This window comes from Rhinatrema bivittatum, chromosome 8 (genome assembly GCF_901001135.1).
Source record: "Rhinatrema bivittatum chromosome 8, aRhiBiv1.1, whole genome shotgun sequence".
Classification (NCBI taxonomy): Eukaryota; Metazoa; Chordata; class Amphibia; order Gymnophiona; family Rhinatrematidae; genus Rhinatrema; species Rhinatrema bivittatum.
The window spans coordinates 83788653-83802402 of record NC_042622.1 but is presented as its reverse complement, the minus strand read 5'-3'; the positions used below and the strand labels follow the sequence as shown (position 1 = coordinate 83802402).

The 13750-nt window shown below is 44.6% G+C and overlaps 1 protein-coding gene across 2 annotated transcripts in view; it reads right to left on the bottom strand.

Moving 5' to 3' along the window:
• Window positions 1–13750, bottom strand: part of GPR107 (G protein-coupled receptor 107) — a 271212-nt gene that overhangs the window by 105814 nt on the left and 151648 nt on the right. For both annotated transcript variants that reach the window (XM_029614537.1, XM_029614536.1), the window contains exons 10-11: window positions 10650–10725; window positions 10267–10340 (exon numbers count right to left, since the gene is read on the bottom strand). In XM_029614537.1, the coding sequence (XP_029470397.1) occupies window positions 10267–10340; window positions 10650–10725 (150 nt within the window). The remainder of the gene's footprint in view (window positions 1–10266; window positions 10341–10649; window positions 10726–13750) is intronic.

The window sequence follows — 13750 nt, the reverse complement described above, 5'->3', positions numbered from 1 at the left end:
ACTGACCCTTCTAGCTGATGTAATGGCTATGAGAAATACCGTTTTCCAAGTGAGGAATTTAAGGTCACAAGTATTTATGGGTTCAAAGGGAGAACGCATAAGTCTAGTTAGTACTACGTTCAGATCCCATTGTATGCTTGGGGAATGAACTGGAGGTTTAATGTGAGTTAGGCCTCTCATGAATTTACTGACGAGAGGCTGTGTGGAGACAGGTGCATCTTCCAGCTTGTTATGGTAAGCTGAGATTGCACTTAAGTGTACCCTTACAGATGACGTCTTAAGACCAGAGTCTGAGAGATGGTAAAGGTAATCTAGTAGTGAGGTAGTGGGGCAAGTGAAAGGATCTAAATCTTTGTTAGTGCACCACAATGTAAACCGTTTCCATTTGTAGGAATAATTCTTTCTAGTGGAAGGTTTACGTGAAGCTATAAGTACTTGAGATATAGTGGTTGGAAGGTTGAGTGGTTGTAAGATCAAGCTTTCAACATCCATGCTGTCAGGGACAGGGATTGAAGGTTGGGATGGCGCAACTGACCCTGTTCCTGAGTTATGAGATTGGGAGCTACTCCCAGGCGAATTGGATCCCTGACTGAGAGATCTAGCAGTGTGGGGAACCATACTTGTCGAGGCCAATATGGGGCTATGAGTATCATGGTCCCCTTGTCCTGTTGCAGCTTCACTAGTGTTTTGGTTATTAGCGGTATTGGTGGATACGCGTATAACAGGCCTGAATTCCAATGGCGGGCAAACGCGTCTCTCGGTAAGCTGTTCTGCTGCGAGAGGAGAGAGCAGTAATTGCTCACTTTGTAGTTCAGATGGGACGCAAATAGATCTATTGATGGTTGACCCCAGCGTTGGAAGATCTTGGCTGCCAGGGTCGGGTCTAGAGACCACTCGTGTGGTTGGAAGTGACGACTGAGGCGATCCGCTACTGTGTTGTGGATGCCTGCTAGGTAGGTTGCCCGTAGTAGAATTGAGTGTGCTAGGGCCCAGTCCCATATTTGGGCTGCTTCCTGACAAAGGAGGTACAAGCCCGTACCCCCCTGCTTGTTGATGTACCACATGGCTACTGTGTTGTCCGTTTGGATCAGAACAGTCTTGTGTGAAAGGCAGTCCTTGAATGCATATAGAGCATAGCGTATAGCTCGAAGCTCCAGGAAATTTATCTGAAAAGAGGCTTCTTGCTTTGTCCACTTGCCCTGTGTTTTCAGATGAGCAATGTGCGCTCCCCATCCCAAGGTGGACGCATCTGTAGTTAAAGTCACTTGTGGAACTGGCTGCTGGAAAGGTAGGCCCTTGAGCAAGTTGATCGGTGATGTCCACCAGAGAAGGGAAAACTTCAGATCTGGTGTTATCTGAATGTGAGTGGACAGTGGCTGAGTGGCTTGAATCCATTGAGATTTGAGTGTCCATTGCATTAGTCGCATGGTCAGTCTGGCCATGGGAGTGACGTGAACTGTTGAGGCCATGTGTCCGAGTAGGATGAGGCACTGATGAGCTGTGACTGTATATTGATTGCGAATAGAGTGTGCCAGGAGAACGAGCGTTTGAGCTCGGTCTTTCGGAAGAAAGGCCTTTGTTGTGATGGTGTTGAGATCTGCACCTATGAACTGCAACTGGTGAGATGGTGTGAGATGGGATTTGTCGTAATTGATGAGAAATCCCAAGGAGTGAAGCAATCTTATTGTGAGATGGAGAGAAGTGACAGCTCCGCTCTGTGTATGACTCTTGATGAGCCAATCGTCTAAGTAGGGGAACACATGCACTTTTTGCTTGTGAAGATGTGCCACCGCTACTGCTAGACATTTTGTGAATACTCGAGGTGCTGATGCAAGGCCGAATGGTAGCACCCTGTATTGGAAGTGTTGACCTTGTACCAGAAATCGCAGGTACTGTCGATGAGGTGGAAAAATGGGAATGTGAGCGTAAGCGTCTTGAAGATCCAGAGAGCAGAGCCAATCTCCTTTTTGAAGAAGAGGTAGCATGGTGCCTAAGGACACCATCCTGAATTTTTCCTTCTTTAAAAATTTGTTGAGATTTCTGAGGTCCAGGATAGGACGTAGACCCCCGGTTTTCTTTGGAATGAGGAAATATCGGGAGTAGAATCCTGTGCCCCACTGAGGCCTGGGAACTCTTTCGATGGCCCTGGCAGTCAGGAGGGTAGATAATTCTGCTTGCAGGATTGTGTAATGATGAGACACTGTCCAAGACGGAATAGGGGGATTGTCTCTTGGCACAGTGAGGAAGTCCAAGTGGTACCCTTGAGATATGATTGAGAGTACCCATTGGTCTGTAGTGATGGAGGTCCAAGTTTGAAGATGGTGAGCAACTCGGCCTCCGACCGGTACTTGTGGATAAGGATTTTGGGAATGACTCATGCCCTCTGGTTGTACTTCAAAATCCGGAAGTGGACGCCGCAGGCGGAGGCTGCTGAGGCCTAACAGTTCTTTGGCGAGGCTGAGACCGTTGAGCAGGCCTTTGTTGTCTGGGCCTGGCTACTGGTGGATAATACCGCCTAGGGCGGTAATATGGCTTTCTTTGTTCCCTTCTTGGAGGCCTCCTTGAAGGTTGATGTACCTCTTGTGGCAGCTGAGAAAGCTGTTTGAGGGTTTCTGTGTGGTCTTTGATGGTGGCCACCGCCTCCTTGACCTTATCGCCAAAGAGGTTTTCCCCTAAACAAGGCAGGTCCGCCAAGCGCTCCTGTACCTCTGGTCTCAGCTCTGAAGATTTGAGCCAGGCCCATCTTCTAGCTGTTATTCCGGATGCAGACAATCTGGATGCTGTCTCAAATGAATCATACGTGGCCCGAACCTCGTGTTTTCCTGCCTCTAGGCCTTTATGTACGAGGTTTTGAAATCCTTCCTGAAGATGGTCAGGTAACTGATGAGACAGGGATTCAACTTGTTTCCATAGGTCACGCTGGTATTGATTCATGAAAAGCTGGTATGAATTTATCCTAGATACCAGCATAGCAGCTTGGAAGATCTTCCGGCCAAGATTGTCCAAGAACCTGTTATCCTTTCCAGGAGGTATGGAGGCGTGTTGCTTTAATCTTTTGGCTTTCTTTTGAGCCGACTCAACCACCACTGATTGGTGTGGTAGTTGAGTTTTTTGGAACCCCGGGATGGGTTGCACTAGATAAGTGGCATCCGCCCGCTTATTAACAGCTGCCACCGACCCAGGGTGTTCCCATATCCTGTACATAAGTTCTTGTATTACTTCGTGAACAGGAATAGCAAGAATTTCCTTGGGAGGATCCACGAATTGAAGCACCTCCAAGGTTTTTTGCCTGCTGTGTACTTCAGAAATGAGGGAGAAAGGAATTGTTTGAGACATTTCTTTAATAAAGTTGGAGAAAGACAGATCCTCCGGCGGTGACTTTCTTCTATCTTCTGGCGGAGAAGGCTCAGAAAGGAGATCTTCATCCGAGGAGAATTCTTGGTCACTATCATCCAGAGGGTGCTCCAACGGCCTAGTAGGCTTAGCTGGAATTTCGGATAGTGGAGTCTGAGGTCTAAGGGGTGGCATGACACCCGAGGGACCTGGTAATGGCTCTTGATTCTCATCTACATCTATAGGTTGTGGTAAAGATAAGAAGCAATGGATCAGTGAGTCCAGCTTGTCCATTAATGGTTGAAAAATGGATTCTTGAGAAGGCATCGACTGTGCCATCGGGGTCGATGGCCGTGGTGGAATCGATGGTAACCGGGGAATCGGCAGAGCTGGAACCGGTGGTTGCGGCCTAGGTAGAACCGGTGATGGAATCGGCGCCATCGAGGAGAGCGGTGATTTCCTCGGCATCGGTATTGAAGGTATCGGTGATGGGACCGGAGATCCTCCTATGACCGGTGTCGATGGCAGAACCGGAGTGGAAGGCCGTGGCATCGCCTCGATAAAGGCATCCTTAACCGCTTGACGTATGTAACTGTCAAGTTCCGCCCGCATGGATGATGTGAACAGAGCACCCATGGGGGGAGGCGGTGGCGGCGATAGTAGCACCACCTCAGAGCCCTGAGGAGGTACGATTCCTTCCGCCGGAATCGGCGAGGGTTGGCCTGTTGGTGGCTCAGAAGCCTTACTTTGGAGCCGGGCTTTCTTAATCGGTGTCCCGTCCTCCGCCGATGGCTCGCCGGGTATCGGGGCGGTGGTTGCTGTGTGCAGCCTGCGATGCCGATGGCGATGTTTATCTTTTTCGCGCCCTTTTTCGCTGCTCGATGTGGACGCTCTAGACGATGGAGAGGGGGAGGAGAATGGAGCGTCTCCTGATTCCTTAGACTGACGTTTTTTTAGGACGACCTTCCTAATCGACCCAGCCGGAGAAGATTGTGTGGAAGTAGATGGAACAGTAACTAGCTGTATTTTAAACAATTGTTCCATCTTGTCGAGCCTAAGACGTCGACCTTTCGAGGTCATCGTAGCGCAAAGGGGACAATTTCTCACGTCATGGCCTTCTCCAAGGCAGAGGACACAGTCCTGATGAGGGTCTGTGATCGACATATTTCTTGCGCATTTTGGACATTTTTTGAATCCTGTAGCCATTTTGTGGCCGGACAGCCGTCGACAGCCTTGACTCAGGTACAAAAAATTTTATGAAAAACGGAACGGAACGGTGAATCAAATGAAAAACTTACCCCGATGTCTACTGAAGGGAGACCCTATGCGGCTAAGTTTTTCTAAGTTTCCCGTAAGGAAAATATTGTGGAGAATCCCACAGGACTCCTAAGATCCGCGAGGCTAACTGCTTCGCGGAAAAAAGAAGACTAAAGGGAGACCCCTGTGGCAGGGAATATCATGGCATGCTGGGCATGCTCAGTAGGCACTCTGGTGCCAGTCAAAAGTTTCATAGAAACTTTTACAGAAGTTTTCCGTACATAGGGCTCCATTACTGATGTCACCATATGTGAGGACTAGCATCCTGCTTGTCCTGGGATAATGTGTGCAATTCTGATCGCCGCATCTCAAAAAAATATAGTTGCACTGGAGAAAGTACAAAGAAGGATGATGAAAATGATAAAGGGCATGGAACAGCTGCCCTATGAGAAAAGGCTAAAAATGTTAGGGCTGTTAAGCTGAGGGGGGGATATAATAGAGGTCTACAAAATCATGAAAGGTCTTGATCAGTTAAATGTGAATTGGTTATTTACTCTTTCAGATAATAGGACTAGGGGGGCACTCCATGAAGTTAGCAAATAGCACATTTAAAACAAATCAGAGAAAATTCTTTTTAATTCAACACACAAAGCTCTGGAATTCATTGCCAGAGGATGTGATCAAGGCAATTAGAGTAGCTGGATTTAAAAAAGGTTTGGATACGTTGCTGGAGGAGAAGTCCATAAGCTTCTATTAATCAATAAGGAATAGCCACTGCTTATTACCAGCATTAGTAGCTTGGGATCTATTTAATGTTTGGGTACTAGCCAGGTACTTGTGACTTGATTGGCCACTGTTAGAAACAAGATACTGGGCTTGATGGACCCTTGGTCTGACCCAGTATGGCATATCTTATGTTCTTATGGGGAAATTAAAGTATTACAGGATGGATGGCCAGTTTCAGACTCTCAAAGAGAGAGGGTCCCAGGACTGTTACCAACAGACCATGTAGAGGGGGAGAAGCTGTAGGTTCTAAATGTACACTTACCTAAGAGGCACTCCACCTCCCTTACAGCCGTAGGACCCAAGAGCTTGTAGCCACCAGGCCTGGTTACAAAGATTAGCCCACAGAGACATGACCGCAGCGCCCCAAGTCCCAGCACCATTACAATAATACATCTGCCACGAAACTGCAGTAAGAGGATGCACAGTGTATTCGTGAGGTGCTAGCTAAAGTAAAAGTAGATAAACAAATGGAGCCAGATGGGTAATATATCCAAGGATATTAAAGAAACTTGGAGAAGTTCTGGCAGTTCTGCTTGTTGACCTTTTCAATGCTTCTTTAGAGTTGGGAGTTGTTCCAGAGGACTGAAGATAGGCATATGTGGTTCCTCTTCACAAACGTGGAAGTAAGCAAGAGGCTGGGAACCACAGGCCAGTTTATCTGAACTCTATGGTGAGCAAATTGATGGAATCACTGCTAAAACAGAGGATGGTACAGTTTCTGGAATTCAATGGATTTCAAGCTCTGGAATTTGTTGCCAGAGGATGTGGTTAGTGCAGTTGGTGTAGCTGGGTTCAAAAAAGGTTTGGATAAGTTCTTGGAGAAGTCCATTAACTGCTATTAATCAAGTTTACTTAGGGAATAGCCACTGCTATTAATTGCATCAGTAGCATGGGATCTTCTTAGTGTTTGGGTAATTGCCAGGTTCTTGTAGCCTGGTTTGGCCTCTATTGGAAACAGGATGCTGGGCTTGATGGACCCTTGGTCTGACCCAGCATGGCAGTTTCTTATGTTCTTGCTAAATGAATCAGATCAATTTCTTTGACTGACCACAGAGTTAGATCAGAGGAGAGCTCTAGATAGTAGTAATTTTTAAATTTATATTCCACCTTTCGTAACACTTCAAAGCTGATTACATTCGGGATGTATATTATTTGGATTTCAGTAAGGCCTCTGACACAGTTCTGCAGAGGTGACTTACAAATAAACTGAGCACCTATCATATGGGCCCCTAAAGTGAGTGACTGGGTTACAAACTGGTTGAATGGAAGGCGACAAAAGGAGGTTGTAAATGGAGCTCACGCCAAGAAAACAGCCATTATTAGTAGTGTGCTATAGGGATCTTTTTTGTATCAATATTGTGGAAAGATTGTGAAGGAAAAGTTTTTTTTTGTGGATAATACCAAAATCTGCAACAGGGTAGACAGAGGAATGAGTAGAAAACATGAGGTACTAAAGAAAAGGAAATTATCAAGTAAGTAGTAATTTCTCATTTCTTAGCGTTTAGACAGGTGGATCCAGGACAAGTGGGATGTACCAAGGCTACTTCCGAACAGGGCGGGGGGGCTGCCCGCGGTCCAGTCAAAACTGCACATGGAAAGGCTGCGTTCTCCTGGGCTTGCACACCCAGACAATAATACCTGGAAAAGTTGTGTAAGGAGGACCATGTCTCTGCTTGACAAATGTTGATGGGAGACAACAATCTAACCTCCGCCCATGACACGGCCTGAGCCCTAGTGGAATGAGCCTTAACCTGACTAGGCAAAGGCTGCTCAGCATCCACATATGCAGCTGTGACTACCTCCTTGGACCGTTAGATGATCGAGGGGTTAAAGGGGCACTTAGAGAAGATAAGGCCATCGCGGAAAGATTAAATGATTTCTTTGCTTCAGTGTTTACTGAAGAGGATGTTGGGGAGGTACCCGTATTGGAAAAGGTTTTCCTGGGTAATGATTCAGATGGACTGAATCAAATCACGGTGAACCTAGAAGATGTGGTAGACCTGATTGACAAACTGAAGAGTAGTAAATCACCGGGACCGGATGGTATATACCCCAGAGTTCTGAAGGAACTAAAAAATGAAATTTCAGACCTATTAGTAAACATTTGTAACCTATCATTAAAATCATCCATTGTACCAGACGACTGGAGGATAGCTAATTTAACCCCAATATTTAAAAAGGGCTCCAGGGGCGATCCGGGAAACTACAGACCTGTTAACCTGACTTCAGTGCCAGGAAAAATAGTGGAAAGTGTCCTAAACATCAAAATCACAGAACATATAGAAAGACATGGTTTAATGGAACAAAGTCAGCATGGCTTTACCCAAGGCAAGTCTTGCCTCACAAATCTCCTTCACTTTTTTGAAGGAGCTAATAAACATGTGGATAAAGGTGAACAGGTAGATGTAGTATACTTGGATTTTCAGAAGGCGTTTGACAAAGTTCCTCATGAGAGGCTTCTAGGAAAAGTAAAGAGTCATGGGATAGGTGGCGATTTCCTTTCGTGGATTGCAAACTGGTTAAAAGACAGGAAACAGAGAGTAGGATTAAATGGACAATTTTCTCAGTGGAAGGGAGTGGGCAGTGGAGTGCCTCAGGGATCTGTATTGGGACCTTTACTTTTCAATATATTTATAAATGATCTAGAAAGAAATAAGATGAGTGAGATAATCAAATTTGCAGATGACACAAAATTGTTCAGAGTAGTTAAATCACAAGCAGATTGTGATAAATTGCAGGAAGACCTTGTGAGACTGGAAAATTGGGCATCAAAATGGCAGAGGAAGTTTAATGTGGATAAGTGCAAGGTGATGCATATAGGGAAAAATAACCCATGCTATAGTTACACAATGTTAGGTTCCATATTAGGTGCTACAACCCAAGAAAGAGATCTAGGCGTCAAAGTGGATAACACATTGAAATCATCGGTTCAGTGTGCTGCGGCAGTCAAAAAAGCAAACAGAATATTGGGAATTATTAGAAAGGGAATGGTGACTAAAATGGAAAATGTCATAATGCCTCTGTATTGCTCCATGGTGAGACCGCACCTTGAATACTGTGTACAATTCTGGTCGCTGCATCTCAAAAAAGATATAATTGCGATGGAGAAGGTACAGAGAAGGGCTACCAAAATGATAATGGGAATGGAACAGCTCCCCTATGAGGAAAGTCTAAAGAGGTTAGGACTTTTCAGCTTGGAGAAGAGACGGCTGAGGGGGGATATGATAGAGGTGTTTAAAATCATGAGAGGTCTAGAATGGGTAGATGTGAATCGGTTATTTACTCTTTCGGATAACAGAAAGACTAGGGGGCACTCCATAAAGTTAGCATGGGGCACATTTAAAACTAATCGGAGAAAGTTCTTTTTTACTCAGCGCACTCTGGAATTTGTTGCCAGAGGATGTGGTTAGTGCAGTTAGTATAGCTGTGTTTAAAAGGACTGGATAAGTTCTTGGAGGAGAAATCCATTACCTGCTATTAAGTTGACTTAGAAAATAGCCACTGCTATTACTAGCAACGGTAACATGGAATAGACTTAGTTTTGGGGTATTTGCCAGGTTCTTATGGTCTGGATTGGCCACTGTTGGAAACAGGATGCTGGGCTTGATGGACCCTTGGTCTGACCCAGTATGGCATGTTCTTATGTTCTTATTTAAGAAGATGAGCTGGGGGAATCCCACGGTGGAGGCGAGGGCCTCCTAGGCTGAATTTTTGGCGCTGGACCCGGTTTAGGCGATAATGGTGTCTGACGGTTCAGTAGGGAATGGCTGGTGTTTCTGCTCTACTGACTGTAAAAATTAAGACAAGATATTCGTAATTTGTAAAATAGTTTCAGAGGCCAAGGTTGAAGTAGGTGGTGGCTTCGAAGACGGTTGGTGGCTCGGTGATAGAGCCACTTGGAGGATGTTGGTGTCCGGTCCTCTCGGGTGGCCTACGTCTCTCGGTGGGTAGATAATTTTTGAATGAAGTGGATCCCACAATCTGGAGCTGCTGCAGTGATGAGAGGCCACAGATAGCCCAGAGAAAACTTCCGGAGAAGGAGAAGAGGATCCCGATAGTCGTGGAGGGGACGGACTATCCTCCAAGTCCATGACCAACAATGGTGAAGGACTTCTACATCTTTTGTGCCCAGTTGGATGTTTCATGTGTTTTTTCAAAGGCTGCGTTGGCAGCTTTTGACGCAGTTTGCTTCTGTGGCACATCTCCCGCGCTCTGCGAAGGGAATCACGTTTTTTACGGTTGTTTGGACTTGGAGGGTCCGCAGAAGTACCCCTTCGATGGGATTGGGCCTTTGGTGTCATCTTCGGTCCCGGGGACGACCTAGCTGAAGCCTCAGAGGGGGCATAAGAGCCCGATGCATCTTCTCTGAGTTGGGCGATGCATGCAGGTCTTTGACGCTGCACCTGTGGGGACATGCATCAGCAGTCCCTACACTTTGCTTGGTCATGTCTGGGACCCAGGCAGAGGTAGCAAAATTGATGTCTGTCAGTTACAGACATAATTTTTCCACAATCGCAAAACTTAAAGCCCGGACGAGGCATAATAAATTGGAGGTGATCCCTGTGGTATTCTGCCAATTTTTTAAACTTTGTCAGTATTTTTTTTTTTCTCACAAATCTTTTTCCTCACAGGAGAGAAGTGTTCCGCGTGCAGTTAGTCGCACGGAAAAAAATGGACTGAGGAGCCTCAAGGAGGCAAGGGAATATACAAGAAGGAACATCACCAAAAAGATTTTGGAAGATCTTGGAGAGCTCCGCCACCTAGTGGCACGGAGGACGTACCCAGACAGCATGGATAATTCAGCTGCTTATCTATGGAAAAATACATTTACACAACCAAAGCAACAAGGGGACACACCAAGCAATGAGCCTTGCAGCACCGCCAACTTACAGGTGAGTGATGTAATATACGACAGCCCAGCCCTCCATGGGATATCCTTGGGAGGAGATGTAGTGGTAATCAATCTGAAAGCAGAGGAGAGAGTCAGTATAGCCTGTACACCATCAGCACTCCGTCCTCCCCAAGCCATGTAATCCCACAGCCTTTTGTGACAGCTTCTGATGGAAGGCAGACACTCGAGAAATCACAAGTCAGGGTAGCTCAGCAAACATGTAAACCATGAAGCTCTGTTATAAATGGTTACAGGTTTAATACTGATTTGGCACAAAAATAAAATAAAAAAAAAAAGGTTTCCACTCGAATGCCCTGCTCCCTAAGCACTCCAGATTCATCACCTTATGCACCTTGAAAGATAAAAGTCAAAAAGCACTTACTGCATGGAATACCAAGGACAGAGACTTGGTGAAGGGCAGTGCTGCCATCAGCCAGTGAATCTTAAACACATCATTCCTACACAAGAAAATGGGGAAAAATCACTAGCACAATGTAAAACATACTTTCTTCTCAATGGCTAAAAGAAGAAAATACCTGCACACTGAGCAGGAGTAATAGCAGCAAGAATATCATGATTGGGATCCTAAGCAGGGGCAATGGTACTGAGCATTTTATAGATAAATTGTTCATCTTTTGTTTATATTTTTTTTGCCCTGGTTTTTTTCAGCAAATTACTATTACTTTTTCACTGTGACCTTTTGTGGTGCTTTTATTTTGCCTTTATCAATTATGCATATAAACAGTTTTGTCTCTGCTTTATTACAGATAAGTGCTACTTCTGACATTAAACTGTGATTGGCATGCATACTAAAAACATAATTAAGAATTGGCTGAATCTAAATTGTACAAAGAATGAGACTGAAACAAAGCAGTCTCCTCTTAATTGGAAGATTCATTAGTAGAGAAATCAAAGGTGATATGTCCTAGGTACATTATGATAGGAAGAACAAAGCTGGGTAAACAGATCTTTACAAGTACTCTCATTCATCCCCTTTAAATTTAACAGCCTTAAACATTTAAATTTCTTTCCTAAAATAACCTACCTTTTTCTTAAATTATGACAATTTAGATTGAAAAATGATTTCCCATGCCTTCATTAGATTTTGTTAAACACTAAATCTCTATATAATAAAGGGGAAAATTACATCGCGCCTGCATTGCTGGCATGCAAATAGAGCTCCACCTCCTGATGGGGCAGAGCTCTTTGTAGGGCTCCAGGTGATCATCGTTGAGCATCTGTGCATACATGCGCACTGTGATGTTCACCCAAAGCCACCAGAGGCAAGGCCACTACTGCAGATATCAAGAAAGAGGCAGGCACAGCGGAGCCACACCAGTCAGGGAAGAGTAAAAATGAGAGGCAGGGCTGATGGGGCTCCTTGGGCCCCACCAGCGGCAGAAAGCGGGCAAGATGAGAGGGGAAGGGGGAGTAGAAGAGGAGACGTGATGGGCAGTGAAGCAGACCTCAGAAAGGCTGATAAGGGTTTCCTAGGCCTTACCAGCCAAAGGAAGTGGCCAGAGGTGGAGAATGGAAAGAGAAGCAGTTGGATTGAGTGCAGGAGAAGGGGAAGGGACAGCAAGGTCTGTAATGAGTAAGAGTAGGTGGGGAGGGCTGAGGCAGGAGAGAAGGAAGACAGGAGTGCTAAGGAAGTGCAAACAATTCCCTCCCTCCCCATATACCACATCTCTATCTGTCCTGTCCCCCGTCCCTGTCCCCCCTCCACACACACACATCCATCATACACACTCTCCCACCTCATCTCATAGAAACATGATGGCAGAAAAAGAGTGCATGACCTACCTAGCCTGCTCATCTGCCCAATGAATTTAGCATTATAATTCTCATCACTTCCTTAGAGATCCCCTGTATTTATCTTCATGCTGTCTTGAATTCTGATACTGTTTTTGTCTCTACCACCTCCACTAGGAGGCCATTCCATGCATTCACTACCCTCCTCTTTAAAGAAATTTTCTAAAATTACTCCTAGTCTACCCCCTTTCATCCTCATCCCATGACCCCTCATTCTAAAGTCTCCTTTCAGTTGAAAAATGCTTTCTTCCTATGCTTGGAAAGCTAAATCTCCACACCACAAACCTCATCAACCCCTCCCCAAATCCATACCATCCTGCAATCATTTCACACACAGAACCCCCATTCCTCCACACACCACTACAACCACCCCAGACACATCTCACACACACACACACCATTATCACCACCCCCCACACACATCTCACACATACCACTACCAACCCCACCACACAAAAGTAAACAATTGCATTAAACAAAACAATTATGATCTGACCTTCTCTATCATTTCTGTTCAACTCATACTCTTCACTACCTACATGCAACCAAATCTAACCAATAGGCCTCTCCAGCCGGGGCAGGCAATGTAATCCAAGGGTTAAAACCCTAAAATTGGGAAACATGGGCGGCCCATGTGTCAATCCCATAGTTGTGCTACACAGTGTGCCCTATAGCAAGCCATTTAAGCTAACTATATACTTACTACACTTCACAGTATTTTCCTGTTCCTCGACAGGCTTTTGCTACTAGTTAAACTATATAGGGCATCATTACTCATTAAAAACCTCTTAGAGCCAGAGACTTGCTGAAATACAGCCATGTAGGAGTTTAAAAAATGTTTTAATGTAGAAGTATTTTGTATAAAGTACTTTAAGTTAAGTGTCTGCTTCAAGCATTTGGCTGTTGCCAACAGAGGAACCAAGATTCTGGCAGCAGACATTTATTCCTTGTCTGCCTTTGAGGAATATGTTCTGTCTCTGTGGCAACTGAAGTGGATTTTCCAGCTGTAGGTAACTTGCACCTATTTGAAAAATATAAAACTTTAACATTTATTTCTGATAGAATTAATTTTGCAGAAGTATTTTTCTAAATTTTAGTAGTCTGCAATTTAGCATGTTGACATCTCTGGACAACAGATTTCCAAAATAATAAAATCATTGGTCCCCATTTTTTAATGAGAGTATATAAACTGTTATATGAATTATCATTGCCCACTTTATAACAGTGCTCTTAAAAATAATTTTTATATAGATTTTAGTAGGTTAACATTTTTTCAGTTGTTTTACCAACATTCTCTACTTTTGTCTCTTGATAATACAGGAACGAATATGCTTACTTCAGTATGTTGGGGGACTGAGGGAGCTTCTCCATACACAGTTGTTACTCCAGAAACATTTGAGATCTGCCTGTTTCTTTTCCTCATTATGTGGTTCGCTTCTCTCTCATTTTGATAATTTTGAGGAAATACCTAGGTCAACTTTTGGTTTTTTTTTTTAACCAGAAATACAAGGTCAACAAACAAGCTGTATGCAAGAATTTCTTACTAGTCCTAACATTAGTGACCTCTGGAGAGCTCTGTTTTGATCTCATCAGGATAGCAAACATGACTATTTCTACATTCTAAAAGGCTGATTTATATGAAGCTGCAGTAAGGTTTTAATACAGAAAACG